This window comes from Saccostrea echinata, unplaced genomic scaffold (assembly GCF_033153115.1).
Source record: "Saccostrea echinata isolate AGI-Se365-2 ecotype Australia unplaced genomic scaffold, CSIRO_AGI_Sech_v1 ptg000009l, whole genome shotgun sequence".
Taxonomy (NCBI): Eukaryota; Metazoa; Mollusca; class Bivalvia; order Ostreida; family Ostreidae; genus Saccostrea; species Saccostrea echinata.
Genome location: NW_026889758.1, coordinates 8055846 through 8076215, shown reverse-complemented (window position 1 = coordinate 8076215; position 20370 = coordinate 8055846). Strand labels below are relative to the sequence as shown.

Genomic DNA, 20370 nt, shown 5'->3' with positions numbered 1-20370 from the left:
TATTTTTAATTCACTTAGATTAATGTTATACGTTACTAAAGTGGGCATATATATAGAAGACAAATAGTATACGGTGCACGGCTCTGTTAGTAGCACTAAGAAAAGATGCAATATACAGCTTTGGAATCATGTTCAACATTTTACATATCATAATTTCTTCATAATTTTACACAAATATTTGAATAATAAATACATCTAATTTATATTTTACTATTTTTACGTCATACAGTCACTTCATTTTTAATTAAGTTCACAGCACTATGCCTATGACTTAAGGTTTCAAATTTTAAAATCCAAACTTGCACGTACAGAGAAATTTACTTTCGCATATATTTTTAGTATATGTGTCAGACGCTACAATATGACTACTTGAACTGTCACAATCTAGATTGTAGGATCGAACAGACACTTGGACGGGACTAAGGTTGGACTGTACAAAAGGGGTTCCCAGTACTAGTGCTTTTGGAGTTGGAAGTTACATTTCCTACCGGGTGGACCTCTTTCGTCCTAGAGCAAACAAGGAAATGAAGACAATATTGATCGCTAGCTTTGGCGACCTCTTCTCGCTAAAAAGAAAGTTTTGTATTGGCAACCCAAAGGCTAAGTGACAACAAAGAATTTACAGATTATGTTAGAGTGACCATAGTTATGTAGAAGAACGGTGAATAGTGCCCTCTACCAATTTAGAATTTTTCAATATAATTAAATGTGTTCAAATTCAATAGCATCGAAACATTTGACTTTCCAACACTTTACACAAGCACCCCCACGATAAATTAAAAACCAGGCTTTTTAACATCATGCATATAGACACTTCTTTTTTAAAAAATAGAATGGAACTCGCAAAATTTCCTACCTTATCCTTGATCATCTGCAGACTTTGTTAAAAACCACCCTGATTCTACACACGAGTTTTCTATATACATGTAGATCTGATTTTAATATTTAAAAGATTCTCGAGTTTCTCATTGAGATTAACTATGTAGTCTTTGGAGACCAGGTTTTCCAACAATTTCTGTTGGAATTCTTCTGGGTGCTAATTGAGCCCCATTATTAGCGGACATGCTTTTGTATTGTGAAGCAGAATTCATTCAAAAACTTCTACATGAAAAGAAGACTGGCACTGGTCTTCAATTCGACATTTAAAAATATCGATGACGTTTTATCAATTAACAATAATTATTTTCATTCATACGGAATAAAAGACACCATGCAGTTTGACACAACTGCTTCATATCTGGATATTTTACTAGAGAGAGACATTGATGGCAAACTTTCGACTAACCTTTATGATAAACTTGAATTTATCTTTTCTATCGTCAACTCCCCTTATTTATGGAGCAATATCACAGGCGCTTGTTTCGGTAAAAATGTTAAATCCATATCATAAAAAAATATATAACCGAAACAAGTGTCTGTGAACAATATACCATTATCACCTGCACATGGAATTTATGTCTCCCATTTGATTCGATACGCAAGAGTATATTTCTTGAACGATGTGGATTTAGACCCCAGGAGGCCCGGGTTCCCTTTTGTAATAAGGAATGCTGGACCCGCCTGTGAGAGAGATATGGAGAATATTACCTAGCATATGTAGAATATCGTACTAGCTATATGTACCGAAAATCAGTTATCTGACAATACCCTTCGCAAATTATTGTTTACAGACTTGTGTGCCCCCAGAATACAAGTCCTACACGATAGGCTTCCACATCTATAGATTAAAATTGAATTTCCACAGAATATATGAACATTTCATACTTCAAGCGCTCGCTCCGTGATCGGAAGGTCGTGTGTTCGAATCATGGCCGCGACTGACCTAAGTCGATAAAAAATAGGTAGCAACTTTTCCTTCGCAAAGCGCTCGGCACTTTGAAGTGAAAGTTGCGGGTCCGTCGGATGAAACCTTAAAAACCGAGGCCCCGTGTTATGGTAGGCATTGGCACGATCTCACTGCTCAATGGCCCTTAGTGCCGAGTAAAGGTCTAAATTTGAAGCCCTTCACCGGTATATGGTGACGTCTTTATATGAGTGAAAAATTCTCGAGCGGGACGTCAAACAACAATCAATCAATCAATCAAGTATCCTTGCGTACCTCTCCTCTATTTGTGTACAAATTGTTTACCCTAAAAAATGTCCTATTGATTTACACTGAATCACAATTTACAACGTGTATTTTCCATTGACTTGATTTCCTTGTCAGTTTTTTAATTTGAAGTTTTTGTTTACCCCCCCCCCCTCCCTTTCACATATTTTTGTCCCATGTATTCACAAGTTAAAAGTGTTTTTAATGAGTGAATATGCAATATTAAACATTTATTGACTGAGTTGGACGGCAACATGCGTTTTGCTGCACCCAAGAACCAAACATTTAGTTCGAGGGGTCGACAAAACGCATTTTGCCCAAGAACACATGCAGACAACAAATGTTTTGTTACACCCTTTACCTTTTATTTTGACATATAAGCTTATATTGCGCTGACTTGGCTAATCCGCATACACTGTGACGTAAAAAATGTCATAGTGGTATCTCATCGACAGGTCCAGTATCTCAGCGGTCCAACGTCGACTTTTTGGACCGCTCAGAAAAAACATTGGAAGTAGACTTTTTAGTGTAGGCTTTTTCAGGAAACAATTTTTAAAGGTATAACTTTAACAATAATAAAGATCTGTAATACTAGGTTCATACCACTAATATATAATGATAATTCTATATCCACAAACACTTAAAAAATTACAAACTTTCCTTGTCAGAAATATACCACAAAAAAGTATATCAGTGGATTGATGTTGCATAGGCTAATGATAATCTCAGATAAACGTTTAAGAGGATACAAAGTATAGAGTGTCTCCTTCACAGGCCCTAACTAGTTCATGCATATTCTACACATCGAAATACACTGCATCACTCAGCATATTTAACATGTCAAAAAGGGTCAGATGGAAACATAACAAAAGGAAGAACATTACCGCCGCCATTTCAGTCCCTCTTCTATTTGGGTCCTGTTAGATCATCAAAGCATTCTCGTCCAAGAAAGCAACATATATAAAATATTAATGAACAGAACACTGATTTGTGGTTTAATCCTTTGGTCCTCGGTGAGTAAACATGAGGGATGTAATTGATATGACCCCAGAGAGCTCGTCGATTTCCAACTTCCGATACGACTATCTATACGGAAACTGACTAAACGCTCTCAGTGCATAGCTTAAACACACATTATATACATCTCTGTCTTATCAACTCTCTGTCCCTATATATGGGGGATACTTCCTTAATCGGGCTAAAAAAGGATATCAAATATAAAAATTTTACGGATTGATACCTAGTAGAGGACATTCAGTGTGTAGGAGGGAGGGAGGGGGTGTCGGTGTCATGTAAAGCAGAAGAGAACATCGGGGAAAAATTATTTTAAAATACAACTGTAGTATATACTTGGACTAAAAGTACATTTATTTCAGGTTTTCACTGGTAACAATACAATGTTTAGGGAAACCTGTTTACTGTTTACCTTGATCAGGGAGGTCTGCAATCACTGGCGGATCTACTTCCGCATTTGCAACCCTGCGGCCATGACCTCAATTCTCACCTTAAGCTTGCTCCAATGTAAAAAAATAATTTAATACACGCGATATCGATTTCCTGAATTTTTTTTTTATAATATGTGAAATTGGCATGAAAAAATAAAATTATGGCATGACTGATCATAGATTTTAAAAGATTTTTTATGCATTTATACTGATTTTGAAAAAAGCATTTGATTCTGTATGGAGAATCGAAATCTGGAACATTATATTATTTGATTGCAATAGATGGAATGGAGTTTTAGAATTATCAAGAAAATGTATGCATGCCGATATCAAGGCAAAATCAAAAGTAAATGGTGCTCTATCTAATCCGTTTCCTTGTTAAGTTGGTGTAAGACAGGGTGAACATTTATCCCTTTTTCTGTTCTCTGTCTATTTAAGACTTGTTTCATACCATTTATAGCCATTATAGGCCTTGTTTTTGTACTGAATTGACTACGGATTGTTCCTTCTACCTGATCAATACATAGGGCACACGACGGGTGTGACCGGTCGACAGGGGATGCTTACTCCTCCAAGGCACCTGATCCCACCTCTGGAATTTCCAGGGGTCCGTGTTTTATGCCCTCTTCACATTTTTGATATTGTTTGTGGATTTTTTGAGATCGATCACTGTTCGTTATCTCACTTTTTCATTAATTGATTTAAATTCAATCCTCACTATGAATAAAATAAATGGCCTGGAGATCGAAACTATCTGAAATGATTGAGAATAAACTTCTTGAAATGAATATATTAAACTTATTGCTCTATTATGTGCTGACGACTCTGTTTTATTTGCTGAAAACCCTGAGTCGTTACAAAATATGTTGAATTGTTTCAATGAATTATTGTATAAAATGGCGGTGAAAAGGCTATGTTGACAAAACAAAAATAATGATTTTTGTAAGAGCATAGAATTTATATTTTACTTACAATGATTTACGTTTAGAAGTCGCTTTTAGTTTTAAGAACTTTAATTGGACTATATTTTTCAAAATCAGGAATTTTTTATCAAAACATAAAAGAACAATGTAATAAATCTGTTAAAGCTATTTATGGAGTGGTGTCAAAATTTCATCAACACAAAGCTTTCTATGGATTGTCAGATAGAGATGTTTGATAGAATAATTCAACCAGTTTTACTGTATGGCTGTGAAGTATATGAGGATTTACAAAAAATACTTTAATTGAAAAACTTCACTTAAAATATTGTAAATATATCTTAGGTTTCAACACTAAAACACCAAACTTTATGGTATGTAGGGAACTTGGTCGACTTCCACTTATTATAATATTAAGATGAGAATGGTTACTCTTTTGGGAAAATCTTCATTTTTCTCAAACGAGGGATAAATTTGCTACAAAAATGTATGCACAGGCATTAACTCATAAGTCATAACTTCCCTTTGGCCAACTATGTTAAAATGTTTTAGATGAGTATGGATTATCTAATTTATGGACGACACAACGGGCGTACAGTTTAGCATGGGTTAAAAAAGAAGTAAAAAGAATACTTGTTAATTGACCAAATATCCAAAAACAGTAAAAGTAAATTTATATATAATTCATCAAAGGGAATTAACTATCGAATTTATAAAGAAATACTTGAACCGCAAAAATATCTTGTTATTTTGCCTCGAACATTTTCAACTTTGCTATGCAGATTTAGATATAACAATTTTAGACTCCCTATTGAAACAGGGAGGTGGAATGGTTTTCCAAAAGAACAAAGGACTTGTACTGGTGATGAATTTCATTGTATTTTTGAATGTACACAAAAAGAAAATCTAGATGGTACAGTACCCCACTTAACGAAAGAATGAATTTAAAAATGTTCAGCTTTTTGAGAAAGTTGCGGGGGGGGGGGGGGTATTTAGACAATAGGTACTGTTGTAGGCGAAATGTTTTTTCATGCTATATGCCTGTCATATATAGAAACTATTAAAATATATTACTGGAATTATTATGTCAGCAGTGGTAAAAATTCAATTACCCGCGCTTGCGCATGATTTCATCTAGTATTCTATAATTTAATGCTTTAGGTGAGGTTTGATTATTTGATTGCCAACTTTGAAGTGATCAATTAAGGTAGTCCGATCCTCAGGTTCTGAAAATCAGGAGTTGAGTGATTGAAAATGCTCACAAAATGTCTTTGAATTCTCAATGTGTATCTACCCATGGTATTTCTTCAAAGTTCATCATTATAGTTAATCATTATATAAGAAAATTTATCAAATCTCAAATATATTTTAGGAAATGCGAATAAATGCACCCATTATCCATTTTCTAATTAAAAATCGATCAAGAAATATATTAAATAGGACAAAAAACTGTAGGTATCCAGGTATTTGGAGAAAATTGCATGTTTTTTGAATACTTATACACTACTTTAGTTCTTCTATTTAGTTCAATAGTTATATAATAATCATTTATAGTGTAAAAAGCTTGCGCTATCATTGCAAGACATCATAGATCACTTCTAATTTCATATAATGCTAATAAACATTGGTATCTAAGGGTAGATTCAAGGAAATTCAATTTCTCTAAAAGGTGTTTATTTTTGTAATTCGTTTTGTTTTTTGTTTTGAACATATTTTATTGATTAAATCAAAAGGATTGGATACAAGTTCTAAAATAACTTACTAGTTCCTCTCCTTATATAATACAATATGTCATGCAAATTAAATAAAAGTAGTACAAATGATACAAGTGAAATTTAACATATCAACTAAGAAAATCTACATGTTTCATCAATAAATTTATGAACAGCAGCAAAAATACTGTTATTTATCTGTAAAGGCAAATTTTCATCACCACATAGTAATAGGTTTAAATCTATATAGTGACCAATTCAAGCATGAACAAGCGATTAAAAGAGTATTTCTAGCATTGGAATAATTTTTGAATGCAAAGAATAAATGGTACACATCTTTGCGCTTTCCGCATGAACATGAAGGACTATTTATATAATATTTCGTTTATATAAATCATAGTTTAGTATACAATAATAGCTTAGTATGAATGATATTGGTATATCGCTTTCCAAAAGAAAAGTATTATGGTGGATTTTTAAGTTTTCCTATCAAGTTTTTTTCGGAATGAATTAATTCAGATGGCTTCCCTAACCTGTTTTTAGTAAATTCTAGGGATGTCAACGAAAATTCGAGTAATCGACTATCGTTCGATCATGCCGACTATCGACTAAAATTTTTAAACTCGGTTATTGGTTAAAAATTTGCTACTTAATAGTTATCTTAAATTCAAGGTGATAAAATTGGATCCGCGTAATTCATTTATCAATGCAGCAGTGTTCTCGAGAGTAAAACTCAGGGTAAGGCTTAATCGGTCACTGGGATATATCGTATCGACATAAGAATAGAAAAAAAATTAATTGACGTTATGTTCTCTTTCGCTTCGCTCAGCCGAACATAAATTATTTCCTATTCTTTTTACATAAATAAAAACTCAAACACAAATATTGGAGGAGGCGACAATGTTAGCCAGATTCGAATAAAAAACGTCTGAGGAAAAATATAATTTTTTTTTTTTTTTTTTTTTTTTTTTACAATTCCAAATATTTTGACCCAAAAAGAACCTTCTCTGTACTATTCTAGCCATAACCGTCCTTTGCTGTGTCACTATTCCACCATCCATCAGCCTTAGAAAGTCTGTCAGGGAAGTCTTAATTGGCTGTAGCTGAAGCACTTCCAGATCTAAGTGAATGCACAACGAACTTTGACACATCCTCATCTGCATCTTTCAAAGACTTCAAAATAAGTACTCTAACACAAGTATAAGATATGGCCTTGTTACTTTTAGCAAGCTTATAAGAATAACATTTTTTTTTTAAATTTATTTATTAATTTATTTTATTTATTTATTTATTTTTTTTTTAAATATCTTTTTACTGACCTAAATGTAAATTCATAAGAACCGTTCTGAATACCAGCTAATCTAAGAGGATAGTCAATTAAACACTAAAGAAGACACATTTTTGCTGCACAATTTTACCCCTTCTGTATATATCAGTCTTGAAGCTTCTTACATGAATTTCCACATGAGTATCGTAAAAGGTAATATTCGATCTCTTAACTCTCTGGCCCTGAAAAATCCTGGAAAAAACAGTAGTCTAATACACCAATTAGATAAATCAGACAAATTACTCTTTAAGCTGAAGATCTTACAAATAATATCAGAAGTAATCGGTTGTTCACTGAGGTTTTGCAAAAGTATACAAAGCTCCCTCAAAAGTCATTTTCACAAGTTTGTCAATACACGGGTTTGGAAACAAATATTTCTCATGATACCGCTGCACTGGATAAAAAATAGAATTGAACACCGAAGATGTTGATTTACTCTGAACAAGATCAGAAATGAAGAGAGACATTGTTGCAGGCGTTGCTGTTAAAGAAGATAAATTGTGAAGTGAACACCAGTTATCAAATTTAGAAAATTATGTCTTGAGAAAGTGAACTTTGATTTTCAAGATTCGATTAAGCCTGATATTTTTTTCAGCTAGCATAGCAATGTTCCCTCTTCATGAGTTTTCAATTTTTCTCGATGTGAATGATTGAAGAACTGAAATCATAAACAACAAAAACATAAAGGAATAAAATTTCATTTTTTTTTTTTATAATTTCGCTTTTAAGATTAAACGCAAATAATAAACAATTGCAAAAAGACTCTTAGTCTTGACTCTAGCTTTAACCAACATGCATATAAACTTCATTCATGGCTCTCAAACCAATCAATTACATATATCAGGCTCTCAGCCTACAAAACACATCTCAATTCTGGCTCTCAGCCAATCATTACACATATCAGGCTCTCAGCCAATCATTACACATAATTATCAGGCTCTCAGCCAATCATTACACATATCAGGCTCTCAGCCAATACTTACACATATCTGGCTCTCAGACTTAAAATGCAAACTATCAGTCATGGCTACGCTGAAATACAAAATAAATTCATCTGAATAAGTCTAAATATTACAATTAACATTAAGTATTATAACATTGGAGAAAAACTTCACACCAACAAAAGACAACTTTTTTTTTTTTTTTTTTTTTTTTTTTTTTTTGTAGGATCCTGCAATGAAGAAATATCTTAATTTGTCATATTCAACGTAGTCAATAACAAAGTTTTTGAATTTTCCATCTACATTTTCCAACATAGACCAAAAAAAAAACGACGTCCATTTTGGCACAATAAGTGTGCCATGCACTTTACATGCACAAACTTAAATGATTAATAACATCTGAAATAAAAGAAACTGGGGTGAATAATCAAACAGTTAAAACATTTCCAATTAAAAGCAGACGCATCAACCCCATAACTCCATGGCGTCCAAAATTTGCTGAAAAAACTTTTTGAAAACTTGAAATTGTTATAATCTGCAAAAAGATTACATCATATGGTCTTCATTTTTTGCTGAAAAATTTTAGAAACAGACAAATCATTAAAATCATATACTATAACAATCTGTAACCCTATTTCTATCTCTCGGAATCTACTCTACATGTACTTCTAATTTTTTTTTTTTTTTTTTTTTTTTTTTTTTTTTTTTTTTAAACTCTGAATACAAAAAGAAAAAAGAATTAAGTGCAATACCTTAAAAAACTCTTTTTTTTTTTTTTTTTTTTTTTTTTTTGCTACCTAATTTCACCATTTTAACTACATTTTCATTGTCAGTATAAAGTTTTACAGTTCTGTTGCTAATCTTATCTGCAAAAGATATTAAAGTTGTCTCAACTGCTTTCATCTCCCTCCAGGTAGAACTCTTGAGAGCTTCCAAAGAATTCTACATTTTATGCACTATACTATCTGCGAATTCCACAATGTAACCAGCCGCTGCATACTTGCTTGCATCCGTATAAACGATCCTTTGTGGAATGAAACCGACTTAAAGAAAATCATTGCAAAAAAATTCAGTCGTAATTTCATCTGCAAGAAAATTAGGATGATCCCATGAAACTGAATTGGCAATAACCATATGTATAACTCTTATAACAGGACATGCATTTCCTAAAGATTATTGGAAATTACATGTGTCCAGCTATACAAAAGCCAGAACACGTGTTGTAAATTTTTCGACTAAATATATAACACATCTATGACCTGCTGCTCTCCAATATTTCAACAAGGACTTGAGCAACTTTGTCAAAATAAAAAGAACAGAATTCAAATCGAAGGGAAGTACTATAAAAAAAAAAATAATAGGTTCTTTTCCAAGTGAAACTCAAATAATTAAAATGCAATTGGTTTAAGACCAAATGATGATGGTCACCCTTAAAATCGAACTTGAACACAGTGATTTTTCTTGCAAAACTTGATAGAGCTACTAATACCTTCTAGCTTAAATTAATGTATTTTAATGTATTTTTTCTTACACACTTGTTAACATGTCTGTGATCCAAAATTATTCTTATCTTACCATGAAAATTTGTAGAAACCGACAAATGATTGACAATTGAAGGAACAGTGTTACACCTAACAATTACTTTTTTTTTTTTTTTTTTTTGCCTAAAAGACTACTTATTTCGCTGTCTAAAAATTCCTCATGTTCAAGCGAAGACATCAATCTGCAGAGTAATTGGTTCTAAAAAAATCAAAAGAAATACTATAACCATAGTGAATAGTATCAATGATGTACTGTGCTGCACGTAATTGGTATTTCCAAAAAAGAAAATATGTTTTTTACTAGACTTCCTTTAACTGCATGTTTGTACATTTATAATTTCTTTTTCACTAGACAAAATATCTATTACCGGTTTAGGTTTTTTGATTGTCTGTCGAGGGTCCGGTTTGGGTTGAAGTTAGCTTCCCGTAGGGTTGGCTCTTTTTCTTAAGTATACGTACAACTGAACAGTGCCCAAACCCGTTGCGATACAGGCACTGATCTGGTTATATTCTGTAGGTTTGAACTCCAAAATTCCCTATGTGCCGACTTTTAGCCGTGGTTTCCTCTTGACGAAGTCCTTGACTTTCCTCAGAACACATCATAATTGGAACATCCTTATACTCTTGGGCTACAGCTACATGTACACCCCAACCGTATTTATCTGAAATTCTTATAACTTATTCTGGTCTTTAATACGAAGAACTGGTTTATCATTATTATTATTATTATTATTTCTTTAGCATTCAAAACATCAACATAGTCAATATATCTATTTACGCTTTCTAAGTCACTTCGTAAATTTGCTAAATATTTGTACCTTTCTTTGCGATTTTCCAACTTGAAATCAACAGAATTTTCTTTTTAAAAACAGCTTTATGTGTTCAGCCAAAGCTGCGTCCAAACTTGCAGGAAAACAATTGGAATGCTTCAGCGTTAGCAAGGTCCTCTGTCATGGTTTGCAAACGAATTTCTTGAGCGCGGCATTACTCACTGTTGTTGGACATAGTCGATTTAGCTCAACGTGGGGATTGCTCTCTCCCGTCTGAATCGTACAGCTGTGGATCTAACTGATAGGTCGTGGCTAACTTGTCGAATGACAATAGAACTTAAAACATGAGTTTAAGGACAGACGCAACGTAGTTTTTACTTTATTTTTTCTATCTCCTAGAAATAAAGAGTTCCAATAATGATTCCGTAATATTTCCCGAATTGGGTTCGATTTTTACTTTCGATTACGTCCCTTGAGAGCTCTTTCGTACGTAGAGATAGTTTTAGGATATCTTTGTTTATGATGGAGAAAATTCGCGACAAAGGAGGGCGATTTATCTCCAAAGGAAAACAAAGTAAAATAACATCGATTAAATGTAATAGGCAGAAGAATGTGGCAGTTGAGGTCCCTTCTACAAATTCTCAAGCTGATCCTGACGATCCACTGCCTATTCCAAGTAAGTTATCTTGATTTGTGTACTTGCGAATATCGTATAATAGACGTATAAGTAAACAACAAAGAAGGGCTAAATACTTCATTGATTGAAGTTTAAGAAAACACTCTTAAGCATTTAGATATCTTTGTGTCGCTCATTCTTTTATGTCCTCGGTTATTTGTGGTAAATTTATGACAGATGATGATTTCCCAAATCCAATCCACATTTTGGAGCATAACTATGCCTACGATCTATCAATACACGGAGACTGTGAAGAGGAAGTAGTTCCAGTGCTTATTGATGACGAAGATACATCACATGTCATACAGTGGAACACAGGAAGAAGAATTGTTGAATTGGAATTTATTGTGAATAAACTTATAGAGGGTTGTTGTAAATGTAAACAATCTTTGAATTTGAGAGACATTTGTGGTGAACAGAGATATGGACTAGGTTCCTTATTACATATCAAGTGTAATTTCTGTACCACAGTAAACTATGTTCCCACAGGAAAACGCCATTCTCGCTCGGACAATAATGGGATACGAGCATTTGATGTGAACACAAAAGTTGCACTAGGTTTGTAATTATTGAATACTGACTTTATCATTCATCTTCATATGATCAAAGTATCATCTTAGAATACAGTTATATTTATTATGGTATCTTGAGAATTTTTATTACATTGCAGGGATGCTCCATGCAGGCATTGGCGAGAAAAAATTATCTATGCTCCTAAGTGTACTGAACATCCCACCACTATCAAAGACCTCTTTGAAAACCTCTGAAAGACAAGTTGGTCGAGCAGTTGAAGATGTTGCCAAAAAAAGTTGTAAAGAGTTTGCTAATGCAGAGCAGGAATCATTTGGGTAATACTAATAAATCTTTGTACAGGACCAGTGTTTGATAGATTCTGTCCTCATATTTCTTTGTTATGACCCACACATTTGAAAGGAAATGGTGTATATAATTTTGTTAATAAACTATTGCTAGGCAAATAATAAAATATCTCTGGCTATATAAATATGAGAACTGTAATTATCAGTAATGCATGCAGTATTCATCAAAATATTGTGCATTTATTTCTTGAATAATTTATTTTTATTTTATTTATTTTTTCAATTTACAATCTGAAACATTATTTCTTTCATTTCATTTTTGATTTTGCAGCAATGATGACTTTTCAGTGTCTTTCGATGGAGGATGGCAGAAAAGAGGTTCAGAGCGATCTTATTCAAGTTTGTCAGGTTTGAAAAATTAGTAATTTGCAGATATATATATAAAGATTTTTTCATAACATATATGTATATTGGAATGACTTTGAAGAATGGATGTGTAAAAACCCAAGTATTATATATCTATTGTTATGCCATAAGACCATGATCAAAATCAAATAAAATCATCTCAATTGTAGGACATGCTGCAATGATAGGTAAAGAGACGGGAAAATGCATCGCCTATGCAACAAGAAACAAGTTCTGCAGAGTGTGTGAAAGGGCAGAGAGGACAAAAAAAGATATCCCTGAACATGACTGCAGGAAGAATTGGTCAGGTAGTTCTAAGGCAATGGAACCAGACATGTGTATAGGTAAAATAATTGTATAGTGTTTTTTGTATAAAGTCTGATATGCTTGGTATTATACAAAATATCAACATGATCAATGTAAATGTAAAAACACAGCAAAATTTTCTCACATGATTGTATGAGTCAGCGAACATCATTTTGATTTTTTCTATTGTTCATGTTAGAATATTATCATAACAGGTATGATGAAGGAACTTCAGGATAGCAACATTCATGTTGGAAACATAATTATGGATAACGATTCCACAACAGTTGCGAGAGCTAGAGCTGAAGTAAATCCGGCCCTAAAGAAGCAATGTGATAGAAATCATACTCTAAAACAATTTACAAATAAGCTATACGAGTTGAAAAAATCTAAAAACTACAAAGAATTGAATAGTAAGACAATTCAACATCTGTCAAAATGTTTCAAATATTGCATTTCCCAAAATGAGAATGATCCCTCGGGTATGAAGAAAAACTTAGAGGCAATTGGAAGACATGTTTTTGGTGATCACAGTTTCTGTGAATCCTGGTGTAAATATTTAGCTTCACCACTAACATACAAACCTTGGCAATTACCTTATCACAGATATCTGAACAATCAAGATCTAAAGAGTGACTTGACATCTCTACTCAGCTTATACATATCACAGGCAGATAAACTAGTAGACCTGGGCAGTACACAACCTAATGAAAGCCTTAACAATACCATTGCTAGCAAGACTCCAAAACAAAACTTTTATTCAGGATCAGAAAGCAATGATTTCCGTGTTGCAGCTGCAATTGCCCAAAAAAATTTGGGTCATCATTATGTTACAGAGGTATAAAACTTGTATATTCATTTATTATTTCATAAAAGCAATTGTAAAGTTTCAAATCAATTATATTTCATTTCATTGAATTTCATTGTAGGTCAATGAGGTCTTGCTATTATCCCCAGGTGAAATTACTTCTTCAAAAGCCAGAAAAATAGACTTGAAAAGGAAGAGAACTAAAGAAACTGAAGATACAAGTACTTACAAGAAAAAAAGGGCACAGAAAAAGATGGACCAGCATAAATCACAAGAGTCAGCAGAAGTGAGGGAAGGAAGAACATACGAACCAGACACAGATATGAACAACAATACTGATCCAAACAGCATCAAGGAAATACCTCCACCTCTCAGCAAACCTGTACCTACTCCTATTACTGAGGGTCAATACACATTTGTATATTTTGACTTAGAAACTACTGGTTTAGGTAATTATCAGTTTTACAAAAATAACTCAAATTGAAATTTCTGTCATTTATTTTACTATTCTCATGGATTGAATTTTGTTTTGCAGGTGACGATTGTGAAATAACACAGATCGGGGCCTCTGTCAATGATGATGTGTTTTGTCAGTATGTTTTGCCATTGACTCAACCAATTTCTGCTTCTGCCACAGCTGTGTCTGGTATTGCTACACAGAATGGTTGCATGTACAAAAATGGACATGAAGTTCAGTGTATGAGGACACCAGATGCAGTGAACAATTTTATACACTGGCTTGGAAAATTTGGGAAAGTATTGCTTGTGGCTCATAATGCCAAGTTTGACTCTAGAGTTCTAGTGCATGTGTCGAGTTCCATCGGTATTAGTGCGTCAGAACACATAAGTGGGTTTGTGGACACATTATCTCTATTTAGAGAACTTTACCCAGGCCGCAAGAGTTATAAACAAGTGGACTTGCTGAAGGACCTGTGTGTGACTCATTATGATGCTCATGATGCCAAATCTGATGCCTTGGCCTTACAAACTCTTTTATTGTCTTTGTCAGTTTCATGTCAGATTATGATGAAGCATAGTTTTTCTACAGAATTTGTTGTAAATAATTTGAATTTTTTGATGATGAAAATGAGAAACATGCAATCATTGCAAAATCTTATTGATAATAAGATTTTATCCAAGTTTACTGTAAACAAAATTGCTGAAACAGGTCTTCATTTCCAGCACATTTTATTAGCTTACCAGAGAGACAAAGAAAACGGGGTAAGATCTCTGCTATCAGAAAAAACAGGAGGAAAAGCAAGAGTGACAGGAAATTCAAAAATTATTCAGTCTCTTCAGAATCATTTTATGAATATGAAAACATAAATGCATGTACAACAACTTTCAGTGCTTTCTGTTGTATGTATGGGTGTATTGCATTTCTTTCTTCAAAGAGAGGTAACTCAGGTACAAACAACTATGCAAATTAGATTTTTAACAAAAATCCAAGAAAAAAGGCTGGTTTCATATGCTGAAAACTCTAGAGTTTCATCATCTATTGCTGTAGTACTCTTGTAAAAAAAATTTGGAAGAAATACCAGCTAAAATTATGTTTGAGGATTTTGGTATATTTTGCATAGAAAAACGCCAAATTTTCATCATATGTTATCTTTTCAAAACCCCTGGTAATATATTCCGATTTTTTGCCTAAGAACATCTTAGGGGGCCTTCATTTTAAGTTAAGAATTTCTTGAAAAACTACCAACAGGTAATGTACGTTGCGTATGACCTTAAATACCCTTCGATCGAATTACTACGTGCCACAAAATAGACCCCGAATGTGATTTAAATTAATATAGCGCTTAAGTGACATCAATAGAAAGTACACCGAAAAGATACATATTGCCTGGATAGCCGAATCAATATACCCTCCGCCCCTCACGCCGAAGCAACCAGGATCGACCCTACAGAGCATCAAACATTTTTTTTTAATGTAACCGAAAAGAAATTTATATACGTCGTCGATATATCTAAATATCGAGTTGAAGGCCACAGCAAATGTTTTCTTCTATTCACGTATAAGATTTTGAACAAAGTCTGCTTCGTATGAATACAAAAATAGATCTATAGATTCCTGATGATGATAGTTGCACATCAACTTAAGACTGGGTCATACCATAGCTATTCATAGAAAGTCAAGATATATCCCGAACGCAGTTATCGTCACTTACAAAAAAAAGCAATCAATGATTGGTCGAACGATATTTATAAACTCCAATCACAATGCGAGAAAAAAATCCCGATTTTTTAGCACCATAGGGCAAGGGTTTATGAGAAAGAGTAGCGGATCAGAAACCCTTGGCTAGCGAAGATGAGTTTACCGATAAAAGACATTTTTAAATCCTTAACCTAGTCAAACTAGTACTAACATCTTGCAGAAACCATACCAACTGCCCTACCACATTCTTCTATTGTCAAAAGCTGCATACCAAGTCATTTTTTTTCTGAGTTTTTATTAAGATCACATTTTCAAAGAAGAAAATGGAATTTTATTCCTCTACAACATGTGAGCACGATTTTCAAGCATTTCTATAAAATAGCACGAACTTCAGTTAACATTTATTTATTTACCTATTTGGGAATTTAAAAATCTTACTTTTATTCATGGTTACATATTCATATATCAGAATATCAGATGTCTTAAACAATTTTTGAAAAGAAAAATTTCTGAGATGGTGCGTTAGGAATTATGTCTAGTGTATACTATAGTCACTGTATTTCTAGATGCAGTTGCGAACTTTATCTTAAACTTTATTTCATTTTGTACATAGCTTGAATTCTACGATTCAATGAGTTCATCATACAGTCTTTTGATTGAGCGAAAGAAATATTCTGTCTTTTTGATGTGCCTGTTTCTCAGATACTATATGCTATGCAGAGTAGAAGCCCTTAGTCTTCCAAGTAAGCGTATGTTAGGTTAAATATATTACATATATCATTTGCACTCCTTCAACTTCATAAACGGATTAATGCCGCTATACCTAAGATGGACAGCAAAAACCTCTTGGAAACCCAAATTATGGCCAATTTGTTTGTAAAAATTTAATATAAGGATTCTTTCTAATCTGGGAAGGACTTCTCTCCAGTAACGAGATGAAAACTGTCAACCGTTCAATTATCAACTACACAAAGTTGAAAACGTCCCAACTTTAATAGTACGTAGTTATACTTCATTTATGATTTCTTCTGAAAAAGGGATGTTGTATTTCTTTTGCGTGTCAGCATATAATACTAAAATAGATTACTAACAAAAAAGTAGTTTTTACACTTTTAATACAGACAATTTTTTTGCTTTGCTTAATGATTCCGATAATGTTTCTCTATTCTGATTGGCTGTTGTAGGCATTGTGTCAGAATCCATGTTATTTGATTGGTCAATGTTTAAATTCTCTTTTTCCACTTCCTCTTCTGATTGGTCACTTTTTTGTTCACTGTGCAATTCTATAAGCTTTTTCTCCAATTCTTCCCGACGACGAGTTATTCTTCTGGCCTCAACCAGAGTGTAAGGATGAATAGGGAAATATCCCACAATTCCTGAAAAATACGGACAACACTACCTGTATATACTTGTAAAACAGAAAGTAACATTTGTCAAACAGTTTGCCCTGGAAAGAATATTATCATAACAAAAATTCATTTGACTTTTGGCATTATCTTAAATTTGACCCAAGCTTCAGTGATATATATAATACAATATATCCAAATATGAAAAACAAATAATTCTTTCAAAATTCAGATTTTATGGCTATGGTTAAAGCTTTGAAGTGCTGAACAATTTTTTTCTGTGTACCTGTATATCAAATTTAAAATCGTAGAAATTTTTGGTTCTGGAGAAGAAAACTAAGAACTGAAACACAAGACACTTATGATGACTATTATAATGAGTACTTTTCAGTTTGACTACTGGATCAACAATGAAAAAAAAAAGATCAGAAAAAGCTCAAGTGAACTTAAAGAATCAATGCAAAAATAATACGCCCATTTAAATTAAAATATTATATTGACAACTTTCTGATTGAACTTTGATCCATTTTCTATAATGATAAACTCATTGAAATGAACATTAAAAATATTTGTACATGTACTTTCACCAGAGACATACATATTGTTTTTTATGTCTCTGCTTTCACAAATAATTCAGAAGCCAGTAACTCTGAAACTTTCACAAATACATGGAAAGCTATGGCTAAGGGCTGTCCTCACAATGTCACGGGTCCCGAGTCCACTTGTGGCCGTTGAACCCTGACAAATTTTATTTGATATTCTACTGGTTTGCCTCTCTGATTGAGAAGCACCAATATTAGATAATTTAGATTGGGGCTTTCACAAGTTGATGTAAAACTTAAACAGAAAGTAAACAGCTGACACCTTAACGCAAATGCCAGTGTTATAGGTTGTTTTGGCACATAATGGTTTAGTTTTTGGTCGAGAGATAAGAAAAACAATCAACATTTGTAATTTCCCTGTTGTGGCAGTCAGTCTGTAGAATATTGAATGAGATTTGTCAGAGGTCCAATAGCCACGAGTGGACTCAGGACCCCTGACGTTCTGATGATTGGGCTTAAATCTTTAATTTTCAGTGGTTACTAAAACATCATTGATCCATCAAAGCAGTGTGTTAAGTAGGTCAAATACAAAACTTACAGATTTATAGAGCTATTTCAACATATCTGGCATTTCCAAGCTTTTTTTTTTTAAACAATTGATTATCAAAAATGTTTAGAGCAAGTGCCATGCAATAAGGAAACTTAACAATTGTACAATGCATCTATCACTCAACAAAACTGCTTTTTTGGTTTATGAACAACATAAGCAGTGTAGTGTGAGCATTTTATCACAGTCTTGATGGCGATCATCAAATATCCAATTTTGATGAATGTGAAAATACAAATAACACTTATTTTGAGCATTTGCCATAAAAATATTTAGGGACATTTACTTTAAAGCAATAATTTGAGTGCTAGAACGTTGTACATTCATTATTTTGAAATTTTTTGCATGTTGTAAGACATGGAAAATCAATCTGAGCCTCTCAGCAGAGACAGTGAATTCTCATTTCATACAATCCTTGGCATCTGTACTGACATTTTCTTAGCACATCGGATACTGAATTTGTGAAAAAGCCTGGAAAACACTATTTTGGATAAGTCCAACGTCAGAGGGCCACTTTTTTTCCATCCCACTAGTAGTGATTTCATAGTTAAAATCATACCTAAAAGCTGGAGTACAGGCCTGGAAAACTCTGCTCCAAACTTAAAATAATGGCGAACTCTATCTAGATTCAGTCCAAGCACTTGTTCTCCATTCAGGTTGGGTAATCTGTCATAGAAGCCAATCTGTTCTTTAATTTTCCTGTCTCTTGGATACCTGTTCCAGGTAACAACTATATGATAAAATGGTCGGTTGGTACAACCATAGCGGGCCATTCTGACCACAAGCTTTGCTCCTGGATAGGGCTTCATCTACAACTGCAAGGGAGCATATACATGGATTGTGCCAGATTTTACATAAAAAATAAAATATAAAAGCATACAAGACTACATGTCATGCAGTTAAATAAGCTGCATGTATACTAATAGACGAATTTCACATTCTTAAGAGTTATCTTCCGTTGTTGGCGTAACACTCACTTTTGTCACTATATCCTTTGTAACTTACTTGTAAATATTTTCAACCCTCAAATGGAACGGACAATTTTGACTTGTTCCTGAATTGCCTTAGTATGGGGCAACGTAAAAAACATAATGAACATATTCAAATGGATTTAATTTGCAAGATATTGCCCAGAAAGTTGGTAATGTTATAGAGGAAAACAATGTCCTATGCCAGCTGAATCCAGATTGACCCCACAAAAGGAAATAACTCGCTATTGTGAAATTCGTCTATACGGTATACCACTTGTATATACAGTAGGATATATTATGTATAATAGATATTTTATTTGCATTACAATCGTTTACAAAAAGACTGCAAAAATAAATATGGTTTTTCATTCTTTAAATGGTAGGTCATTTGATTTGATTCTCAGGGGCAGATTTTGGAAATTATCTGTACTCGAAAATGTTGAAATAATCTGTCCTTGCCTGGTCGGAGTCCTCCCCCTCCCACCCCCTCCTCCTCCTCAAAATTAAGTTTTAGAGTTTTTTTTTCAATTTCCTTTTTTCTGATTGTCAAACTCTTTCCTGGTCATCTGGGAAATAAAAAAAGCTGTTCTGTCCTTCACCATGTTCACCATGTTTACTAGCTGCAGAACTGTAACATTATGGTTTTATATTTTAGTCTTTGACCATAATGCTACAGATCCCATAATGTAAATAAAGTGCAATTTACAGCACAAGATTTTCTGCGCACTTTGGGTATGTATTTCGCCACTTTCCAGCACTGTTTCATCAACGACCTTTCATTTCCTAATTCTAGACATATTCTACAACAAACTTGTATATCTTATCCACCTCCTAACACTTTATGGTCATCTCTACAGACCAATATACTCGTTATGCCATCCGACAAAAAATTCACAACAAGCGAGTTTATTGATCTGTAGAGAGGACTATAAAGGGTTAGGAGGTGGATAAAATATACAGGTTGGTTATAAAATATGTCTAGAATTAG

At 33.4% G+C, this 20370-nt stretch overlaps 4 protein-coding genes and 1 pseudogene across 5 annotated transcripts in view; 2 read left to right on the top strand and 3 right to left on the bottom strand.

The window, feature by feature from the left end:
• The window catches only part of LOC133181718 (unconventional myosin-Ie-like), a 34784-nt gene extending 31739 nt beyond the window's left edge, over positions 1–3045 (bottom strand). Inside the window, exon 1 of one of the 2 annotated variants that reach the window (XM_061316281.1) lies at positions 2974–3045. In XM_061316281.1, coding sequence (XP_061172265.1) covers positions 2974–2982 — 9 coding nt within the window. In that variant the 5' untranslated portion in view covers positions 2983–3045. The remainder of the gene's footprint in view (positions 1–2973) is intronic. The other variant, XM_061316282.1, reaches the window with a different exon arrangement.
• A 7302-nt stretch (positions 3046–10347) lies between these two features.
• Positions 10348–10929, bottom strand: LOC133181524 (uncharacterized; annotated as a pseudogene).
• A 310-nt stretch (positions 10930–11239) lies between these two features.
• LOC133183249 (uncharacterized) lies at positions 11240–12451 on the top strand. The gene is made up of 3 exons (XM_061318207.1): positions 11240–11421; positions 11599–11979; positions 12092–12451. Exons 1-3 carry the CDS (start codon positions 11265–11267, stop codon positions 12271–12273), a joined length of 720 nt encoding a protein of 239 aa, XP_061174191.1. The 5' UTR covers positions 11240–11264; the 3' UTR covers positions 12274–12451.
• LOC133181523 (uncharacterized) lies at positions 12358–15084 on the top strand. The gene is made up of 6 exons (XM_061316011.1): positions 12358–12362; positions 12571–12647; positions 12815–12988; positions 13166–13788; positions 13880–14207; positions 14294–15084. Exons 1-6 carry the CDS (start codon positions 12358–12360, stop codon positions 15082–15084), a joined length of 1998 nt encoding a protein of 665 aa, XP_061171995.1.
• A 1930-nt stretch (positions 15085–17014) lies between these two features.
• On the bottom strand, positions 17015–19241 carry LOC133183248 (small ribosomal subunit protein bS16m-like). Its single transcript, XM_061318206.1, has 2 exons — positions 18971–19241; positions 17015–17292 (listed from the first exon to the last, which is right to left on the bottom strand). Exons 1-2 carry the CDS (start codon positions 19218–19220, stop codon positions 17021–17023), a joined length of 522 nt encoding a protein of 173 aa, XP_061174190.1. The 5' UTR covers positions 19221–19241; the 3' UTR covers positions 17015–17020.
• Between the last annotated feature and the right edge of the window lie 1129 nt (positions 19242–20370).